The sequence below is a fragment of the Hordeum vulgare genome, chromosome 7H (genome assembly GCF_904849725.1).
Source record: "Hordeum vulgare subsp. vulgare chromosome 7H, MorexV3_pseudomolecules_assembly, whole genome shotgun sequence".
Lineage (NCBI taxonomy): Eukaryota > Viridiplantae > Streptophyta > Magnoliopsida > Poales > Poaceae > Hordeum > Hordeum vulgare.
The window spans coordinates 608,265,928-608,283,794 of record NC_058524.1 but is presented as its reverse complement, the minus strand read 5'-3'; the positions used below and the strand labels follow the sequence as shown (position 1 = coordinate 608,283,794).

At 50.0% G+C, this 17,867-nt stretch overlaps 1 protein-coding gene across 1 annotated transcript; it reads right to left on the bottom strand.

The window, feature by feature from the left end:
* Positions 1 to 1,344: 1,344 nt before the first annotated feature.
* Positions 1,345 to 5,398, bottom strand: LOC123412737 (very-long-chain aldehyde decarbonylase GL1-3-like). The gene is made up of 8 exons (XM_045105672.1): positions 5,036 to 5,398; positions 4,686 to 4,909; positions 3,756 to 3,994; positions 3,455 to 3,674; positions 2,904 to 3,025; positions 2,227 to 2,798; positions 2,011 to 2,121; positions 1,345 to 1,931 (listed from the first exon to the last, which is right to left on the bottom strand). The coding sequence occupies exons 1-8, from the start codon at positions 5,084 to 5,086 to the stop codon at positions 1,602 to 1,604; spliced, it is 1,869 nt and encodes a 622-aa protein (XP_044961607.1). The 5' UTR covers positions 5,087 to 5,398; the 3' UTR covers positions 1,345 to 1,601.
* Positions 5,399 to 17,867: the final 12,469 nt, after the last annotated feature.

Here is a 17,867-nt window from a genome sequence, read left to right as displayed (position 1 = left end):
AAACTCTGTAATTGCTTGTCAAACCGAAACTGCAAAGGATGTCCGGGATTGTTTTTTTAAACAATGGGCAGGGCCTAGTTTATTGGTTTTCTTTTCTTTTTTTTTTCTTTTTATAAATTTTAGTTTCTTTTATGTGTATATGTTCTCATTTTTTGAAATGTCTGTGTTTCTAAAAAATGTTCAAGTTTTTCAACACCATGTCGCAATTTGCAAAAAAGTTCATCCTTCTGAAAAATGTTCGCGCTTACAAAACAAGTTTCCAATTTTTAAATTTGTGAACTTTTGTTTTCAACAATGTTCTCGTCTTTCAAGTTTTTCAACACAATGTCGCAATTTGAAACAACACTCATCTTTTGTTTTGGATTTTTAAAAACTGTCCATGTTTGAAAAAATGTTCCGGGATTTCATAAGAAATGTTTGTATTTCAAAGAGTGTCCAAAAATTTCAAAAAATGTTCTTGCTTTTAACTTTTATCACTACTTACGAAAAATGTTCGTGTTTCAAAAAAAATCGTGTTCATGTAATTCAAAACTATTTTAAAATGTTCTGCATATTCAAGAAATTTCTTCGTATTTTTGAAAAAAATTCTTTGCATTTTAAAATGGCTGGTTGTACCTGTAGGGTTTTAGAATATATCTGAAATCAGGAAGGAACATGGATAAGGCGGCAGTGTTGGGCGACGGGATCGAGGGCTCGATGACTGCTGATGGCGGATCCTTGCTTTGTGACCGCTGGATCCGACGTGCAGCGCTTGGGAAGGGTGGACGAGGCTAGCAGCGGCGCTTGACCAGGCCAGAGGCGACGAGGCTTGACGAGTGCGCGACTGCGACGGAGCTTGACGATGGCGTGACGGTGGGGCTCGGGAGGGGCGCGACGGCGACAGAGCTCGACGTGAGCGCGAGGGTGAGGCTCGAAAGGGCGTGACGGTCAGACTCGGGAGGGCACGGCGGCGGCGGAGCTTGACGAGGGTGCGGCGGCGATGGGTCAAGAAGGTGCGGCGACATAGGAGCTTGACGACGGAGCGGCGATGAACCAGCCCAGGTTACCCGCCCCTGCACGAAACGCAGGCATTTGGAAAAATTAAGTGGGCCGGTCCAGCAGGGAGTAGGGTGTGCACGTGTTGGAATTTTTTTCGAACGAAAAAAAATTAAAACAGGCCGGCCCATTAGAGGAATCCCAGCTAACACGTTGCTAGGGTTCGATTTAGACCAGAATTACAAAGTTTAAGGTATAATCAACCGGGATTTTGATTTAAGATTTATTCGATCCGGTCAACACAAGTTTAAGGTTTGAATCGAACTTTTTCCTCCTCTTATACATCACAGGGCGGAGCCACACACACAGTGTAGAAACGAGCTCCCATCACATTTCTTTCCGGTGTCACGGAGGAACAAACAAAGCCGTCTCCTGTCGCTCTTGCATGCGGTATTCGTACTACGTACACATTACATAACACGTGACCATCCAAGGCTATATCACCATTCAACTTATCAAGTATCAACACACGCACGCACGCGCACCCATCGTTCCAACGGGCAGCCGGCGCGTTATTCCGGCCGCGCACGCACAGAGGCTCGTCGTCTTCGCCGGCCGGCCCGGCATCACGGCGGCGAGAGGCCGTGCCTGAGCGCCGCCTTCCAGACGACGTCGATGCGGTCGACGTCGATGGCGCCCACCTCGTGGTGCTCCCACCCCTCCAGGCAGTGCACCACCCCGCCGGCGTGGCACGCGTGCACCACCCCGCGCTCCATCGTGTACTCGCAGGACCCCAGGCCCTGCACGTCCTTGGGCAGCCGCATGGCCGCCAGCTTCCCGTAGGTGCAGTCCCGGCGGAACTCGATCACCGGCGGCACCACGAACTGGTGGAAGTGCGTGCCCGCCGGCGCCCACCGCTGCTCCCTCGGCGACAGCCACTTGCCCACCAGCCACGTCTGAAAATCCAGAGACAACCATTTTCATGTCACAAACATGTATCGATCTGAGTTCCGAAGCAAGACGAACAGTCGGTACCTTGACGGTCTTGGCGGCGTGGTACTTGGTGACCTGCACCAGGTACTGCTGGAACTCCGCCGGCGCCTCCCTCTGGATCTTCAGGAACCGCTCCGACGACAGCGTCAGCATCTGCAACAGCGCCGCAATTCATGCCATGAATCATCCGTGTCTTTTACTACTAACTACTGATGATCGCCGGTCAGCAATCTGAAGAAGAGTTGTGACGACGCGTACCAGGACTCTGATCCTCTTCCGGCAGAGGTAGAGCGCGATGGCGCGGCCGAGCTTGGAGGTGGCGCCGGTGAGGAACACCTCCTTAACACTGCCCGGGATCTCGTTGAGGATCACTGCCGCCGTGAGTGTGTTGCCGTGCACCACCCGGACCCTGAGGTCGGGGTGCTTGTCGACGAACAGGGTGCCGCCGCCGTTGAGCGCCTCGTTCTTGTTGAGCGCGGCGAGGCTGAGCACCTTGACGCCCATCTTGTCGGCGCGGAGGATGGCGAGCTCGATCTGGCGGTTGATGCCGTCCTTCATGGGCGGGATGAAGTACTGGAAGCTGTACCTGGGGATGGTCCAGGTCTGGTGGAGCGCGCCGCGGAGGCAGTAGAAGCTGACGGTGAAGGTCTTGGAGCACAACACCTGGAGCACCATGAGGCAGAAGGCGATGGGCCAGAGCGGGAGCAGCACCAGCCGCGTCGCCCACGGCTGCGAGCTGCACGCCCGGAACGCGAACGGCACGTGCATCGACGACACCACGTCCACCACGTGCGCCAGGAACACGAAGTCCGGCACCCGGTCGTTCTTCCCTGCAATTCCCCATTCCATTTCACTCATCGGTTTCACTGCTGATGAATTTTGACTGAAGCTTGCTGTAGTAAGGATTTGTGGCATGGTGGTCGGCGTGTGTGTACCTTGGTCGACCTCCTTCTGGAGCTCCCATGACCTGGGGTGCACGGTGCCGCCGAGCAGGTCGAAGAGCGGCATGAAGAGGCAGAAGTTGGAGTCCTTCTCCTGGTGGTGCAGGCTCAGGTACCTGTCAATGGCATGACACAGATGATCAGTCACCAGTCTCATCAAGTCTGAAGCAAGCAACACATGCACTCATTCGTCAGCCTTGTCGGCAGTACATCGTCAGTTAAAGCCATCCAGATTCGATCTCAAGCTCAAACCGCACATTAACAAGGGATGGATGTGACGCACATTAACCCCCCTCTGCCTGCTAATCAACCTGCAGCCCACTAATTATAGAGACACCACCATGAATTTCTGTATCTGTATTTTGGCAAGAATTATTATTGTGATGCCGATGTTAGTTAGTAGCATTGTTCGTCCGTATCTAAGCATGGTTGATCGGCACCGATAAAAAAATTCTAAAAAAGGCATATCCTTTGACAAGCAGATGCTATTACCGTACAAGTTTTTTTTACCGAGGTAGTAGTAAAAAAGAGGAGTGGGCACTCACGTTGGGGTGTAGATGAGGTATCGGAGGAGGGGGAAGGCCCGGAAGGTCCTGTGGGAGATGACCTCCACGTTGCTGTACCCCATGCACCGGAGGTAGTCGAACACCAAGATGTGGCCGTAGACGAGGCTCACCGACCCGGCGCCGGCGAGGAAGGCGCCGGCGAGCGGCGCCGCCATGGCCAGCGTCAGGACCAGGCTCTCCAGCGGCGTGCCGTACGCGGCTGCAGTCAGGTTATCAGCACAACCCTCATAAGTCATGAGAAGAAGAAGGCCATTATTGCAGCTGGGGTCAGGGTACGTACAGGTGAGGGGCTGGGTGACCGGCGACGCGTGGTGCTTGGAGTGGTACCGGCTGAAGAGCGGGCCCCGGTGCAGCGCCCTGTGTGCCCACCGGAACCCGGGCTCCGAGACGGCGACGTGCAGCAGCAGCGCCACCGCCCACCCCCGCGGCTCCCACACACGGAGGTCGCTCACCGCCGGGAACACCGGGCTGCTGATCGCCATGGCCCCCAGCAGCGTCTGCATGATCACCATGTTATCCCTGCACAGCCACGGCAACAGCAACAGATAAAACGTCAGCCGGAATTACTCGCAGCGTTCCAGTGTCTCGTCTCGTGCTCCAGAATAATTGGAGAGGAGGACGAAAGCGATGGCTCTGGCCGCGGCCATCACGCAGTTTGAATGCGTGTGGGCAGTTGCCTGCCTTGCCGCGGCTCCATGGAGAGACGGGCCGGTGCTGCTCCTGCTTGGGGCATCGACCAACAAACACCCAGATCGGGACGCAATCACTGCGGCATTTACTGCGTGCGCCCTCGAAGAACGCCGTGCGCGTGCCAGCTCGTGGTCACCACCAACAGAGCTGACCAGAACTCATCAAGTTCAAAAGAAACAGATCCCTCTTCCCCATGGCTACGGAGATTAAATCACACACTACTACACGCGAGACGAAACCAACTTGGCCAAATCAAACCAATCCGCAGCGGATGTGGAGGCTATCCACGAGCTGTAGCGGCGCGTGACCGTGTAGGTGATTAATGGCCTGCTTACTTACTCCGTACAGTGCGTGGCATGAACGCGGACAGTGAAGTCAAACTGCGTAGGTAGGTGGGTTGGGTAGGTAGGAAAAAAACCGGCGGCCGGCCATGGCCATTGGCGGGCTGGAGCGTGCGTGCGTGCGTGCATGCATGGGCGAGCAGTCGTAGTAGTAGAAGCAGTGAGTAGTACATACGCACCAGTCCCACTCGGCGTCGATCTGGACGAAGTCGACGCCGTCCGGGACGACGCGGCGGCGGCGGGTGAAGAAGAGCATGTTGGCGTAGGAGAACCAGAGCTGGTGGGTGAGCGAGCGGAGCGCCAGCAGGAGCAGCAGGTGGAGGCACCACGAGTCCGTCGGCGCGCCGCCCTGCTCCCGCCACGCCTGCGCCACCCCCGCCACCAGCGGCCCGTACAGCAGGTACTGCAACGTCAAAGATCAACACAGACGACAGAGCAAGATCGATCGGTCAGCACGCGTGTCTACAACTCTACATATCTCGAATCAATGGCGACGGGAAGAAGAAAGAAGAGCTTGATCGGTGCTTGCCTTGTACGCGCCGAGGCCCGCCCATGGCCAGGAGGAGAGCGGGGAGCCCATGGCCGCCGCGGCCGGCCGGAGAAGACGAGGGAGAGGGAGAGACAGTGCCCTTCTCTTGTTGCGTGGTGTGGGTGGGATGTTTGTCGCCTGCTCTCGACTGTGCGTTGTGCTGTGGAGTCCGGATGCCGGCCACCGTCGCGCTACTTATAAAAGACGGGGGAGTGGAGGGAGCACGGAGCAGCGGAGCCAGAGCAGGAGTAGGAGGAGGAGAAGAATTCAACGACAGCCATCCCGTTTGGTGTTGGTGTTGGTAATACTCGACGCGTTGGTGGTTACCGGTTAGCCAGCCATGCCATGCCATGCCATGCCGATGCCGGGGAGTCACTGGGGTGGTGCTTTCGCGCCTTAAAAACGGCAGTGCCCACAGTAAAGTGACTGTGGCCGTGTCATGCCCATGAGCGCAGGCTAGCCGGCCGGTGGATCCCAGGTAGAAATAGACCTAGGCAGGGTACGTACGCGCCGGGTCCTGTGAGCGCCCATGCTTTTGGGTGAGTGGCTCGTCCAAAAGTCCCCATGTACAATAAAGTGCTAGCTCAAAGGGGTTAACCACAGCTCATGCATGTGATTACATGAATCGGGTCTGGCTTCGATCGTGTTACTCCAGCGGCCGTATGCGTATGCACTTCGGGCGTCTTTTTTTTTTTTTTTTTTTTTGCGACGAATTCTCGCAGCTTTATTAATAAAAAGTGTTTGCCAGGAAACTCGGAGTTTCAGAAAGCCAGCTCTCGGTAGCCCCGTTTGCGCAAGCACGCTTGGCACACAGGTGAGCTGGACCGTTCGCTGCTCTTATTACATGCTGAATTACAAAGGAGGAAAACATAAGAGAAAGCTCTTCGATCTCGGAGAAGATAGTGGCCACCACAGAGCGACCATCACGGCGACCACGCCAGAGGTTAACCACCTCCAGGCAATCTGTCTCTATAGTAACTTCGGAGAAACCCCGAAGACTTGCGAAAATGACACCTTCACGCATAGCCAAAGCTTCGGCAATCAGAGGATCGGTGATCCCAAGTTGGGGTTTGCCCCAAGCCCCCAACAAGGAGCAACTAGAGCGCGCCACCCCGCCTGCAGCACTACGGTGGTTCAAAATATCCACCGCCGCATCCGTATTAATTTTGTTGAAGCTTCCCTCAGGTGGCTGCCAGCCGTACCCAGGCAGTATCGCGGCTTGCACGTTAGGAATCTCCAACACGGCTAGTGATTCCCTAATATACCTTATGGAGTGCACTGGATCAAACTTCTCTCCCTCATGTATCCATTTGTTCCGCGAAGTCCAAATAGCCCACATGATAGTGATAATCGTGGCCCGATCCTTAGGGGAGAGACAAGGCTCGGAGAGGATATCCTTCTGCCAAGAATCCTGCTGGAATGCTGGGAGCTGAACATCCAACAGAGCTTGCGCCTCGGCCCAATACCGACGGGCATGAGTGCAGTGCAACAGCGCATGCCCTAGACCTTCCTCAGCTAGGTTACATAGCTTGCATAGGCTAGTTTCTCTTATATGGCGGTACTTGAGCGTAGCTTCGTCAGGTAGAATGCCTCGCATGACTCTCCATCAGAAAACGCGTACCTTAGGGACGACTTTGAGAGACCAAAGTCTCTTCCACAATTGTTGATGATCCATTGAAGTGCCGATATCCCCCCCTTCCACTTGAGCAGAATGCTCGTTATGTGTCATTAGGGCTCGGTAAGCTGACTTGACTGTGTAATTGCCAGATTTCTCGTACGCCCAAGCCAGAAAGTCGGCCCCCCTCCACGCCGAAGTGGTATATTCAGAATAGCCTCTGCATCTGGTGCAGCAAAATTCTCCCTCACCTGATCCACCCTCCAAGCTCCCGCATCAGTGTCGATGAGCTCACCGACAAAAGCAACGGTCGCCCCTAGGGGGTCTTTCAGTGGGAATCATAGTCGCAGTAGTCGGGATCCATTTGTCAGTCCAGACATTGATGGAAGTGCCATCTCCAATACGGTGGAGTAAGCCCAATTTCAGAACCTCTCTGCCTGCCACAATAGCCCGCCAAGTAGCAGAAGCCGAGTGTGGCACCGTAGCCTGGACGAACTCCGTGTCTGGGTAGTATCTGCCCTTCAGCACTCTCGCACACAGGGAATTAGGGTTGGTAATCAGACGCCATCCATGCTTACCCAGCAGAGCCAGATTGAACCCATGAAAGTCTCATAAACCCATTCCTCCCTTGCATTTTGGCGTTGTTAGTTCTTTCCAGATACCCAGTGTAGAGACCGCCTGTCAATGGAACTGCTCCACCAATACTTAGCCATGCTAGACGTTAGACTTTTGCAGACTTTCTTGGTGAGCAAGAAACAGCTCATACTGAATGTGGGAATTGCCTGAATCATGGATTTCAGAAGTGTTTCTCTTCCTGCACAAGCAAACAGCCTCTCAGACCATCCCCCCATCTTGCTCCTCGAGCGCTCCCCAATATGATCGAAAGACCCACTCGTGATACGTACCACCACAGTTGGGAGGCCGAGGTAGCGATCGCTAAAGGCTTCCACCGAAACCCCCAGAATTCCTTTTATACATTGGCGCAGTTCAGAGGGCGCACTAGGGCTGAAATAAACAGCACTTTTCTCGCGATTTACACATTGTCCCGATGCTTCACCATATAACTGTAAAATATCATTGAGCCTCTCTGCACTCTGGGATTGAGCATTAAGAAAGATCAAACTATCATCTGCGAATATTAGATGACTTACCCAGGGAGCACGAAGACTTGCCCTTACTCCTCTGTCAATGTCGCCGTAGTACTTCAGTAGCGAGGAGAATCCTTCGGCACATAATAGGAACAGGAAAGGCGACAGAGGATCTCCCTGCCGCAAGCCACGAGTTGGGGTGAAGAAAGGTTGCAACTCCCCATTAATCCTCACAGCAAAACGAACTGAAGTAACACATTTCATTATCAATCGGACAAAGGAGGAGCTGAATCCCAATCGAAGGAGAATTGCCTCCAACTAGTGCCACTCTACTCGATCATACGCTTTCATCATATCGAGTTTAAGTGCACAAGCATGATTGTTCCCCTTCTTCCGTCTGCGAATCGCGTGGACACACTCGAAGGCCACGAGGACGTTATCAGTCAGCAGACGGCCAGGGACAAAAGCACTATGTTCCTCACTAACAACCTCATCCATGCAAACCCTAAGCCGGTTAGTGATCGCCTTGGATGCCACTTTATATAGAACCGAGCACAGGGAAATAGGACGATACTGGGAGATTTTCTAGGGGTTTCGTACCTTGGGTATAAGTGTGATCGAAGTGTCGTTGAGGCCCAAGGGTAGATCACCTCCATTCAAGAAGCCAAGCACCGCCGTTGTGACAGAGCTACTCAGCAAATTCCAATGTTTCTGGAAGAAACCCGCGGTGAAACAATCTATACCTGGGGCTTTAGATGGCGCCATCTGAAACAGCGCGTCCCTAATCTCCTGTGCCTCGAAGGGTCTATCGAGCAGTCCATTCATCGGAGGTGAGACCTTTATGTTGGGGAACGTCGCATGGGAAACAAAAATTTTCCTACGCGCACGAAGACCTATCATGGTGATGTCCATCTACGAGAGGGGATGAGTGATCTACGTACCCTTGTAGATCGTACAGCAGAAGCGATTAGAGATCGCGGTTGATGTAGTGGAACGTCCTCACGTCCCTCGATCCGCCCCGCGAACAATCCCGCGATCAGTCCCACGATCTAGTACCGAACGGACGGCACCTCCGCGTTCAGCACACGTACAGCTCGACGATGATCTCGGCCTTCTTGATCCAGCAAGAGAGACGGAGAGGTAGAAGAGTTCTTCGGCAGCGTGACGGCGCTCCGGAGGTTGGTGATGATCTTGTCTCAGCACGGCTCCGCCCGAGCTCCGCAGAAACACGATCTAGAGGAAAAACTATGGAGGTATGTGGTCGGGCAGCCGTGAGAAAGTCGTCTCAAATCTGCCCTAAAAGCCCCATATATATAGGAGGAGGGAGGGGGACCTTGCCTTGGGGTCCAAGGGAACCCCAAGGGGTCGGCCGAGCCAGGGGGGAGGACTCTCCCCCCCCCCAAACCGAGTCCTACTTGGTTTGGTGGGAGGGAGTCCTTCCCCCTTCCCACTTCCCCTCCTTTTTTTTTTCTTTCTTTGATTTTTCTTCTTTGGCGCATAGGATTTGGTGGGCTGTCCCACCAGCCCACTAAGGGCTGGTGTGACCCCCCCAAATACCTATGGGCTTCCCCGGAGTGGGTTGCCCCCCTCCGGTGAACTCCCGGAACCCATTCGTCATTCCCGGTACATTCCCGGTAACTCCGAAAACCTTCCGGTAATCAAATGAGGTCATCCTATATATCAATCTTCGTTTCCGGACCATTCCGGAAACCCTCGTGACGTCCGTGATCTCATCCGGGACTCCGAACAACATTCGGTAACCAACCATATAACTCAAATACGCATAAAACAACGTCGAACCTTAAGTGTGCAGACCCTGCGGGTTCGAGAACTATGTAGACATGACCCGAGAGACTCCTCGGTCAATATCCAATAGCGGGACCTGGATGCCCATATTGGATCCTACATATTCTACGAAGATCTTATCGTTTGAACCTCAGTGCCAAGGATTCGTATAATCCCGTATGTCATTCCCTTTGTCCTTCGGTATGTTACTTGCCCGAGATTCGATCGTCAGTATCCGCATACCTATTTCAATCTCGTTTACCGGCAAGTCTCTTTACTCGTTCCGTAATACAAGATCCCGCAACTTACACTAAGTTACATTGCTTGCAAGGCTTGTGTGTGATGTTGTATTACCGAGTGGGCCCCGAGATACCTCTCCGTCACACGGAGTGACAAATCCCAGTCTTGATCCATACTAACTCAACTAACACCTTCGGAGATACCTGTAGAGCATCTTTATAGTCACCCAGTTACGTTGCGACGTTTGATACACACAAAGTATTCCTCCGGTGTCAGTGAGTTATATGATCTCATGGTCATAGGAATAAATACTTGACACGCAGAAAACAGTAGCAACAAAATGACACGATCAACATGCTACGTCTATTAGTTTGGGTCTAGTCCATCACGTGATTCTCCTAATGACGTGATCCAGTTATCAAGCAACAACACCTTGTTCATAATCAGAAGACACTGACTATCATCGATCAACTGGCTAGCCAACTAGAGGCATGCTAGGGACGGTGTTTTGTCTATGTATCCACACATGTAAATGAGTCTTGATTCAATACAATTATAGCATGGATAATAAACTATTATCTTGATACAAGAATTATAATAATAACTATACATTTATTATTGCCTCTAGGGCATAATTCCAACAGTCTCCCACTTGCACTAGAGTCAATAATCTAGCCCTCACATCACCATGTGAATTACATTGTAATAAATCTAACACCCATACAGTTCTGGTGTCGATCATGTTTTGGCCGTGGAAGAGGTTTAGTCAGCGGGTCTGCTACATTCAGATCCGTGTGCACTTTGCATATATTTACGTCCTCCTCCTCGACGTAGTCGCGGATGAGGTTGAAGCGTCGTTTGATGTGTCTGGTCTTCTTGTGAAACCTTGGTTCCTTTGCTAAGGCAATGGCACCAGTGTTGTCACAGAACAAGGTTATTGGATCCAGTGCACTTGGCACTACTCCAAGATCCGTCATGAACTGCTTCATCCAGACACCCTCCTTAGCCGCCTCCGAGGCAGCCATGTACTCCGCTTCACATGTAGAATCTGCTACGACGCTTTGCTTGGAACTGCACCAGCTTACTGCACCCCCATTAAGAATAAATACGTATCCGGTTTGCGACTTAGAGTCGTCCGGATCTGTGTCAAAGCTTGCATCGACGTAACCTTTTACGGCGAGCTCTTCGTCACCTCCATACACGAGAAACATCTCCTTAGTCCTTTTCAGGTACTTTAGGATATTCTTGACCGCTGTCCAGTGATCCACTCCTGGATTACTCTGAAACCTGCCTGCCATACTTATGGCCAGGCTAACATTCGGTCTAGTGCACAACATCGCATACATGATAGAGCCTATGGCTGAAGCATAGGGGACGGAGCGCATATGCTCTCTATCTTCATCAGTTGCTGGGCACTGAGTCTTACTCAATCTCGTACCTTGTAATACTGGCAAGAACCCTTTCTTGGACTGTTCCATTTTGAACCTCTTCAAAACTTTATCAAGGTATGTGCTTTGTGAAAGTCCTATCAGGCGTTTTGATCTATCCCTATAGATCTTAATGCCTAGAATGTAAGCAGCTTCTCCTAGGTCCTTCATAGAGAAACTTTTATTCAAGTAACCTTTTATGCTCTCCAAAAGCTCTACGTTGTTTCCAATCAGTAATATGTCATCCACATATAATATTAGAAACGCCACAGAGCTCCCACTCACTTTCTTGTAAATACAAGATTCTCCAACCACTTGTACAAACCCAAATGCTTTGATCACCTCATCAAAGCGTTTGTTCCAACTCCGAGATGCTTGCACCAGTCCATAAATGGATCGCTGGAGCTTGCACACTTTGTCAGCATTTTTAGGATCGACAAAACCTTCGGGTTGCATCATATACAACTCTTCCTTAAGGAAACCGTTAAGGAACGCCGTTTTGACATCCATCTGCCAAATTTCATAATCGAAAAATGCAGCTATTGCTAACATGATTCTGACGGATTTAAGCATCGCTACGGGAGAGAAAGTCTCATCGTAGTCAATTCCTGGAACTTGTGAAAAACCCTTTGCCACAAGTCGAGCTTTATAAACGGTCACATTACCGTCAGCGTCCGTCTTCTTCTTAAAGATCCATTTGTTCTGAATAGCCTTGCGGCCCTCAGGTAGTATCTCCAAAGTCCATACTTTGTTCTCATACATGGATCCTATCTCGGATTTCATGGCTTCTAGCCATTTGTTGGAATCTGGGCCCACCATTGCTTCTTCATAATTTGCAGGTTCATTGTTGTCTAACAACATGACTGATAAGACGGGATTACCGTACCACTCTGGAGCAGCGCGTGATCTCGTCGACCTGCGTGGTTCAACAGAAACTTGAACTGGAGTTTCATGATCATCATCATTAACTTCCTCCTCAACTGGCGTCGCAATCACAGGGGTTTCCCCTTGCCCTGCGCCACCATCCAGAGGGATGAGAGGTTCGACAACCTCGTCAAGTTCTATCTTCTTCCCACTCAATTCTCTCGAGAGAAACTCCTTCTCGAGAAAAGTTCCGTTCTTAGCAACAAACACTTTGCCCTCGGATTTGAGATAGAAGGTGTACCCAACTGTCTCTTTTGGGTAGCCTATGAAGACGCACTTTTCCGCTTTGGGTTCCAGCTTTTCAGGCTGAAGCTTTTTGACATAAGCATCACATCCCCAAACTTTAAGAAACGACAACTTTGGCCTTTTGCCATACCACAGTTCGTATGGTGTCGTCTCAACGGATTTCGATGGTGCCCTATTTAAAGTGAATGCAGTTGTTTCTAATGCATAACCCCAAAACGATAACGGCAAATCAGTAAGAGACATCAAAGATCGCACCATTTCTAATAAAGTATGATTACGACGTTCAGACACACCATTACGCTGTGGTGTTCCAGGCGGTGTTAACTGCGAAACAATTCCACATTGTCTTAAGTGAGCACCAAACTCGAAACTCAGATATTCACCCCCACGATCAGACCGTAGGAACTTGATCTTCTTGTTACGATGATTTTCTACTTCACTCTGAAATTGCTTGAACTTTTCAAATGTTTCAGACTTGTGCTTCATTAAGTAGACATAACCATATCTACTCAAATCGTCAGTGAAGGTGAGAAAATAACGATATCCACCGCGTGCCTCCACGCTCATCGGACCACACACATCGGTATGTATGATTTCCAATAAGTCACTTGCACGCTCCATTGTTCCGGAGAACGGAGTTTTAGTCATCTTGCCTATGAGGCATGGTTCGCAAGTGTCAAGTGAATCAAAGTCAAGTGACTCCAAAAGTCCATCAGCATGGAGTTTCTTCATGCGCTTTACACCAATATGACCCAAGCGGCAGTGCCACAAAAATATGGCGCTATCATTGTTTACTCTAACTCTTTTGGTCTCAATGTTATGTATATGCGTATCTCTATCGAGATTCAATATGAACAATCCTCTCACATTCGGTGCATGACCATAAAAGATGTTACTCATAGAAGTAGAACAACCATTATTCTCAGACTTAAAAGAGTAACCGTCTCGCAATAAACAAGATCCAGATATAATGTTCATGCTCAACGCAGGCACTAAATAACAATGATTTAAGTTCATCACTAATCCCGATGGTAGTTGAAGTGACACGGTGCCGACGGCGATTGCATCAACCTTGGAACCGTTTCCTACGCGCATCGTCACTTCGTCTTTCGCCAGCCTCCGTCTATTCCGCAGTTCCTGTTTCGAGTTGCAAATGTGAGCAACAGAACCGGTATCGAATACCCAGGCACTACTACGAGAGCCGGTTAAGTACACATCAATAACATGTATATCAAATATACCTGATTTTTCTTTGCCCGCCTTCTTATCTGCCAGATACTTGGGGCAATTGCGCTTCCAGTGACCCATACCCTTGCAATAGAAGCACTCTGTTTCAGGCTTAGGTCCAGCCTTTGGTTTCTTCGGCGGATTGGCAACTGGCTTGCCGCTCTTCTTCGAATTGCCCTTCTTGCCTTTGCCGTTTCTCTTGAAACTAGTGGTCTTGCTCACCATCAACACTTGATGCTCTTTACGGAGTTCAGACTCTGCGACTTTCAGCACCGCAAACAACTCGCCGGGAGACTCGTTCATCCCTTGCATGTTGTAGTTCAACACAAAGCCTTTATAGCTTGGCGGCAGTGATTGGAGGATTCTGTCAGTGATAGCTTCTTGCGGGAGTTCTATCCCTAGTTCAGCTAGACGGTTTGAGTACCCAGACATCTTGAGCACATGTTCACTGACAGACGAGCTTTCCTCCATCTTGCAAGCATAGAATTTATCGGAGGTCTCATACCTCTCGATCCGGGCGTTCTTCTGAAAGATAAACTTCAACTCCTGGAACATCTCAAATGCTCCATGACGCTCAAAGCGACGTTGAAGTCCCGGCTCTAAGCCATACAAGACTGCACATTGAACTATTGAGTAGTCCTCCTTACGTGCTAGCCAAGCGTTCTTAACATCCTGATCAGCCGTAGCGGGTGGTTCATCTCCTAGCGCAGCATTAAGGACATAATCCTTCTTTCCAGCTTGTAAGATTAGCTTAAGATTACGAGCCCAGTCTACAAAGTTGCTTCCATCATCTTTCAACTTAGCTTTCTCTAGGAACGTATTAAAATTGAGGATGACACTTGCGTGAGCCATGATCTACAACACAAATATATTCAAAGTGGACTTAGACTATGTTCAAGATAATTAGAGTTCAAGTCCGATCATCACGTGAGTTCAAGATAATTAGAGTTCATGATCCACTTACGCTATCCCAAGTCCGATCATCACGTGAGTCGAGAGTAGTTTCAGTGGTAAGCATCCCTATGCTAATCATATCAACTATATGATTCATGATCGACCTTTCGGTTTCATGCGTTCCGAGGCCATGTCTGCACATGCTAGGCTCGTCAAGCTTAACCCGAGTGTTCCGCGTGCGCAACTGTTTTGCACCCGTTGTATGTGAACGTTGAGTCTATCACACCCGATCATCACGTGGTGTCTCGAAACGACGAACTGTAGCAACGGTGCACAGTCGGGGAGAACACAATTTCGTCTTGAAATTTTAGTGAGAGATCACCTCATAATGCTACCGTCGTTCTAAGCAAAATAAGGTGCATAAAAGGATTAACATCACATGCAATTCATAAGTGACATGATATGGCCATCATCACGTGCTTCTTGATCTCCATCACCAAAGCACCGGCACGATCTTCTTGTCACCGGCGCCACACCATGATCTCCATCAACGTGTCGCCATCGGGGTTGTCGTGCTACTTATGCTATCACTACTAAAGCTACATCCTAGCAAAGTAGTAAACGCATCTGCAAGCACATATGTTAGTATAAAAGACAACCCTATGGCTCCTGCCGGTTGCCGTACCATCGACGTGCAAGTCGATATTTCTATTACAACATGATCATCTCATACATCCAATATATCACATCACATCATTGGCCATATCACATCACAATCATACCCTGCAAAAACAAGTTAGACGTCCTCTAATTTTGTTGTTGCATGTTTTACGTGGTGACCAAGGGTATCTAGTAGGATCGCATCTTACTTACGCAAACACCACAACGGAGATATATGAGTTGCTATTTAACCTCATCCAAGGACCTCCTCGGTCAAATCCGATTCAACTAAAGTTGGAGAAACCGTCACTTGCCAGTCATCTTTGAGCAAAGGGGGTTACTCGTAACGATGAAACCAGTCTCTCGTAAGCGTACGAGTAATGTCGGTCCAAGCCGCTTCGATCCAACAATACCGCGGAATCAAGAAAAGACTAAGGAGGGCAGCAAAACGCACATCACCGCCCACAAAACCTTTTGTGTTCTACTCGAGAAGACATCTACGCATGAACCTAGCTCATGATGCCACTGTTGGGGAACGTCGCATGGGAAACAAAAATTTTCCTACGCGCACGAAGACCTATCATGGTGATGTCCATCTAGGAGAGGGGATGAGTGATCTACGTACCCTTGTAGATCGTACAGCAGAAGCGATTAGAGATCGCGGTTGATGTAGTGGAACGTCCTCACGTCCCTCGATCCGCCCCGCGAACAATCCCGCGATCAGTCCCACGATCTAGTACCGAACGGACGGCACCTCCGCGTTCAGCATACGTACAGCTCGACGATGATCTCGGCCTTCTTGATCCAGCAAGAGAGACGGAGAGGTAGAAGAGTTCTCCGGCAGCATGACGGCGCTCCGGAGGTTGGTGATGATCTTGTCTCAGTAGGGCTCCGCCCGAGCTCCGCAGAAACACGATCTAGAGGAAAAACTATGGAGGTATGTGGTCGGGCAGCCGTGAGAAAGTCGTCTCAAATCTGCCCTAAAAGCCCCATATATATAGGAGGAGGGAGGGGGACCTTGCCTTGGGGTCCAAGGGAACCCCAAGGGGTCGGCCGAGCCAGGGGGGAGGACTCTCCCCCCCCCCCAAACCGAGTCCTACTTGGTTTGGTGGGAGGGAGTCCTTCCCCCTTCCCACTTCCCCTCCTTTTTTTTTTCTTTCTTTGATTTTTCTTCTTTGGCGCATAGGATTTGGTGGGCTGTCCCACCAGCCCACTAAGGGCTGGTGTGACACCCCCAAATACCTATGGGCTTCCCCGGAGTGGGTTGCCCCCCTCCGGTGAACTCCCGGAACCCATTCGTCATTCCCGGTACATTCCCGGTAACTCCGAAAACCTTCCGGTAATCAAATGAGGTCATCCTATATATCAATCTTCGTTTCCGGACCATTCCGGAAACCCTCGTGACGTCCGTGATCTCATCCGGGACTCCGAACAACATTCGGTAACCAACCATATAACTCAAATACGCATAAAACAACGTCGAACCTTAAGTGTGCAGACCCTGCGGGTTCGAGAACTATGTAGACATGACCCGAGAGACTCCTCGGTCAATATCCAATAGCGGGACCTGGATGCCCATATTGGATCCTACATATTCTACGAAGATCTTATCGTTTGAACCTCAGTGCCAAGGATTCGTATAATCCCGTATGTCATTCCCTTTGTCCTTCGGTATGTTACTTGCCCGAGATTCGATCGTCAGTATCCGCATACCTATTTCAATCTCGTTTACCGGCAAGTCTCTTTACTCGTTCCGTAATACAAGATCCCGCAACTTACACTAAGTTACATTGCTTGCAAGGCTTGTGTGTGATGTTGTATTACCGAGTGGGCCCCGAGATACCTCTCCGTCACACGGAGTGACAAATCCCAGTCTTGATCCATACTAACTCAACTAACACCTTCGGAGATACCTGTAGAGCATCTTTATAGTCACCCAGTTACGTTGCGACGTTTGATACACACAAAGTATTCCTCCGGTGTCAGTGAGTTATATGATCTCATGGTCATAGGAATAAATACTTGACACGCAGAAAACAGTAGCAACAAAATGACACGATCAACATGCTACGTCTATTAGTTTGGGTCTAGTCCATCACGTGATTCTCCTAATGACGTGATCCAGTTATCAAGCAACAACACCTTGTTCATAATCAGAAGACACTGACTATCATCGATCAACTGGCTAGCCAACTAGAGGCATGCTAGGGACGGTGTTTTGTCTATGTATCCACACATGTAAATGAGTCTTGATTCAATACAATTATAGCATGGATAATAAACTATTATCTTGATACAGGAATTATAATAATAACTATACATTTATTATTGCCTCTAGGGCATAATTCCAACACTTTACTGGAACGTGTGCAAGGATCTCCCCCATGTCGCTCCTTCCTTGAGAAGAATATAGCTCCTGGTAGAATGATAAGATCTCGGTCTGGTCCTCCTCCCTGGTTGTACAGACTGGCCCATCTGCCCGCACCAGGCCACAGATCGTATTCATGCGTTGTCGTTGCTTCGCCTGGGCGTGGAAATACTTTGTGTTTCGATCACCCTCTTTCAACCATTTTACTCTGGATCGCTGCCGCATCCAGATATCTTCTTGTTTTAGAGCTAACCGAAGTTGCGATGCGGTTGCCTTTTCCTCATCAGATGGGCCACGTCCAATCGATGACCGTCGCAGCTTATCAAGCTTGCGCTGTAGTTGACGGACAGTCCGTGCC

Excerpts from the sequence above, each read along its gene's own strand:
- LOC123412737 (XM_045105672.1), bottom strand. The coding sequence starts at position 5,086 with ATGGGCTCCCCGCTCTCCTCCTGGCCATGGGCGGGCCTCGGCGCGTAC. Across the intron at positions 3,995-4,685 it reads ATCGACGCCGAGTGGGACTG|GGATAACATGGTGATCATGC; the intron begins GTGCGTATGTAC and ends GTGGCTGTGCAG. Across the intron at positions 1,932-2,010 it reads ACGCCGCCAAGACCGTCAAG|ACGTGGCTGGTGGGCAAGTG; the intron begins GTACCGACTGTT and ends CTGGATTTTCAG.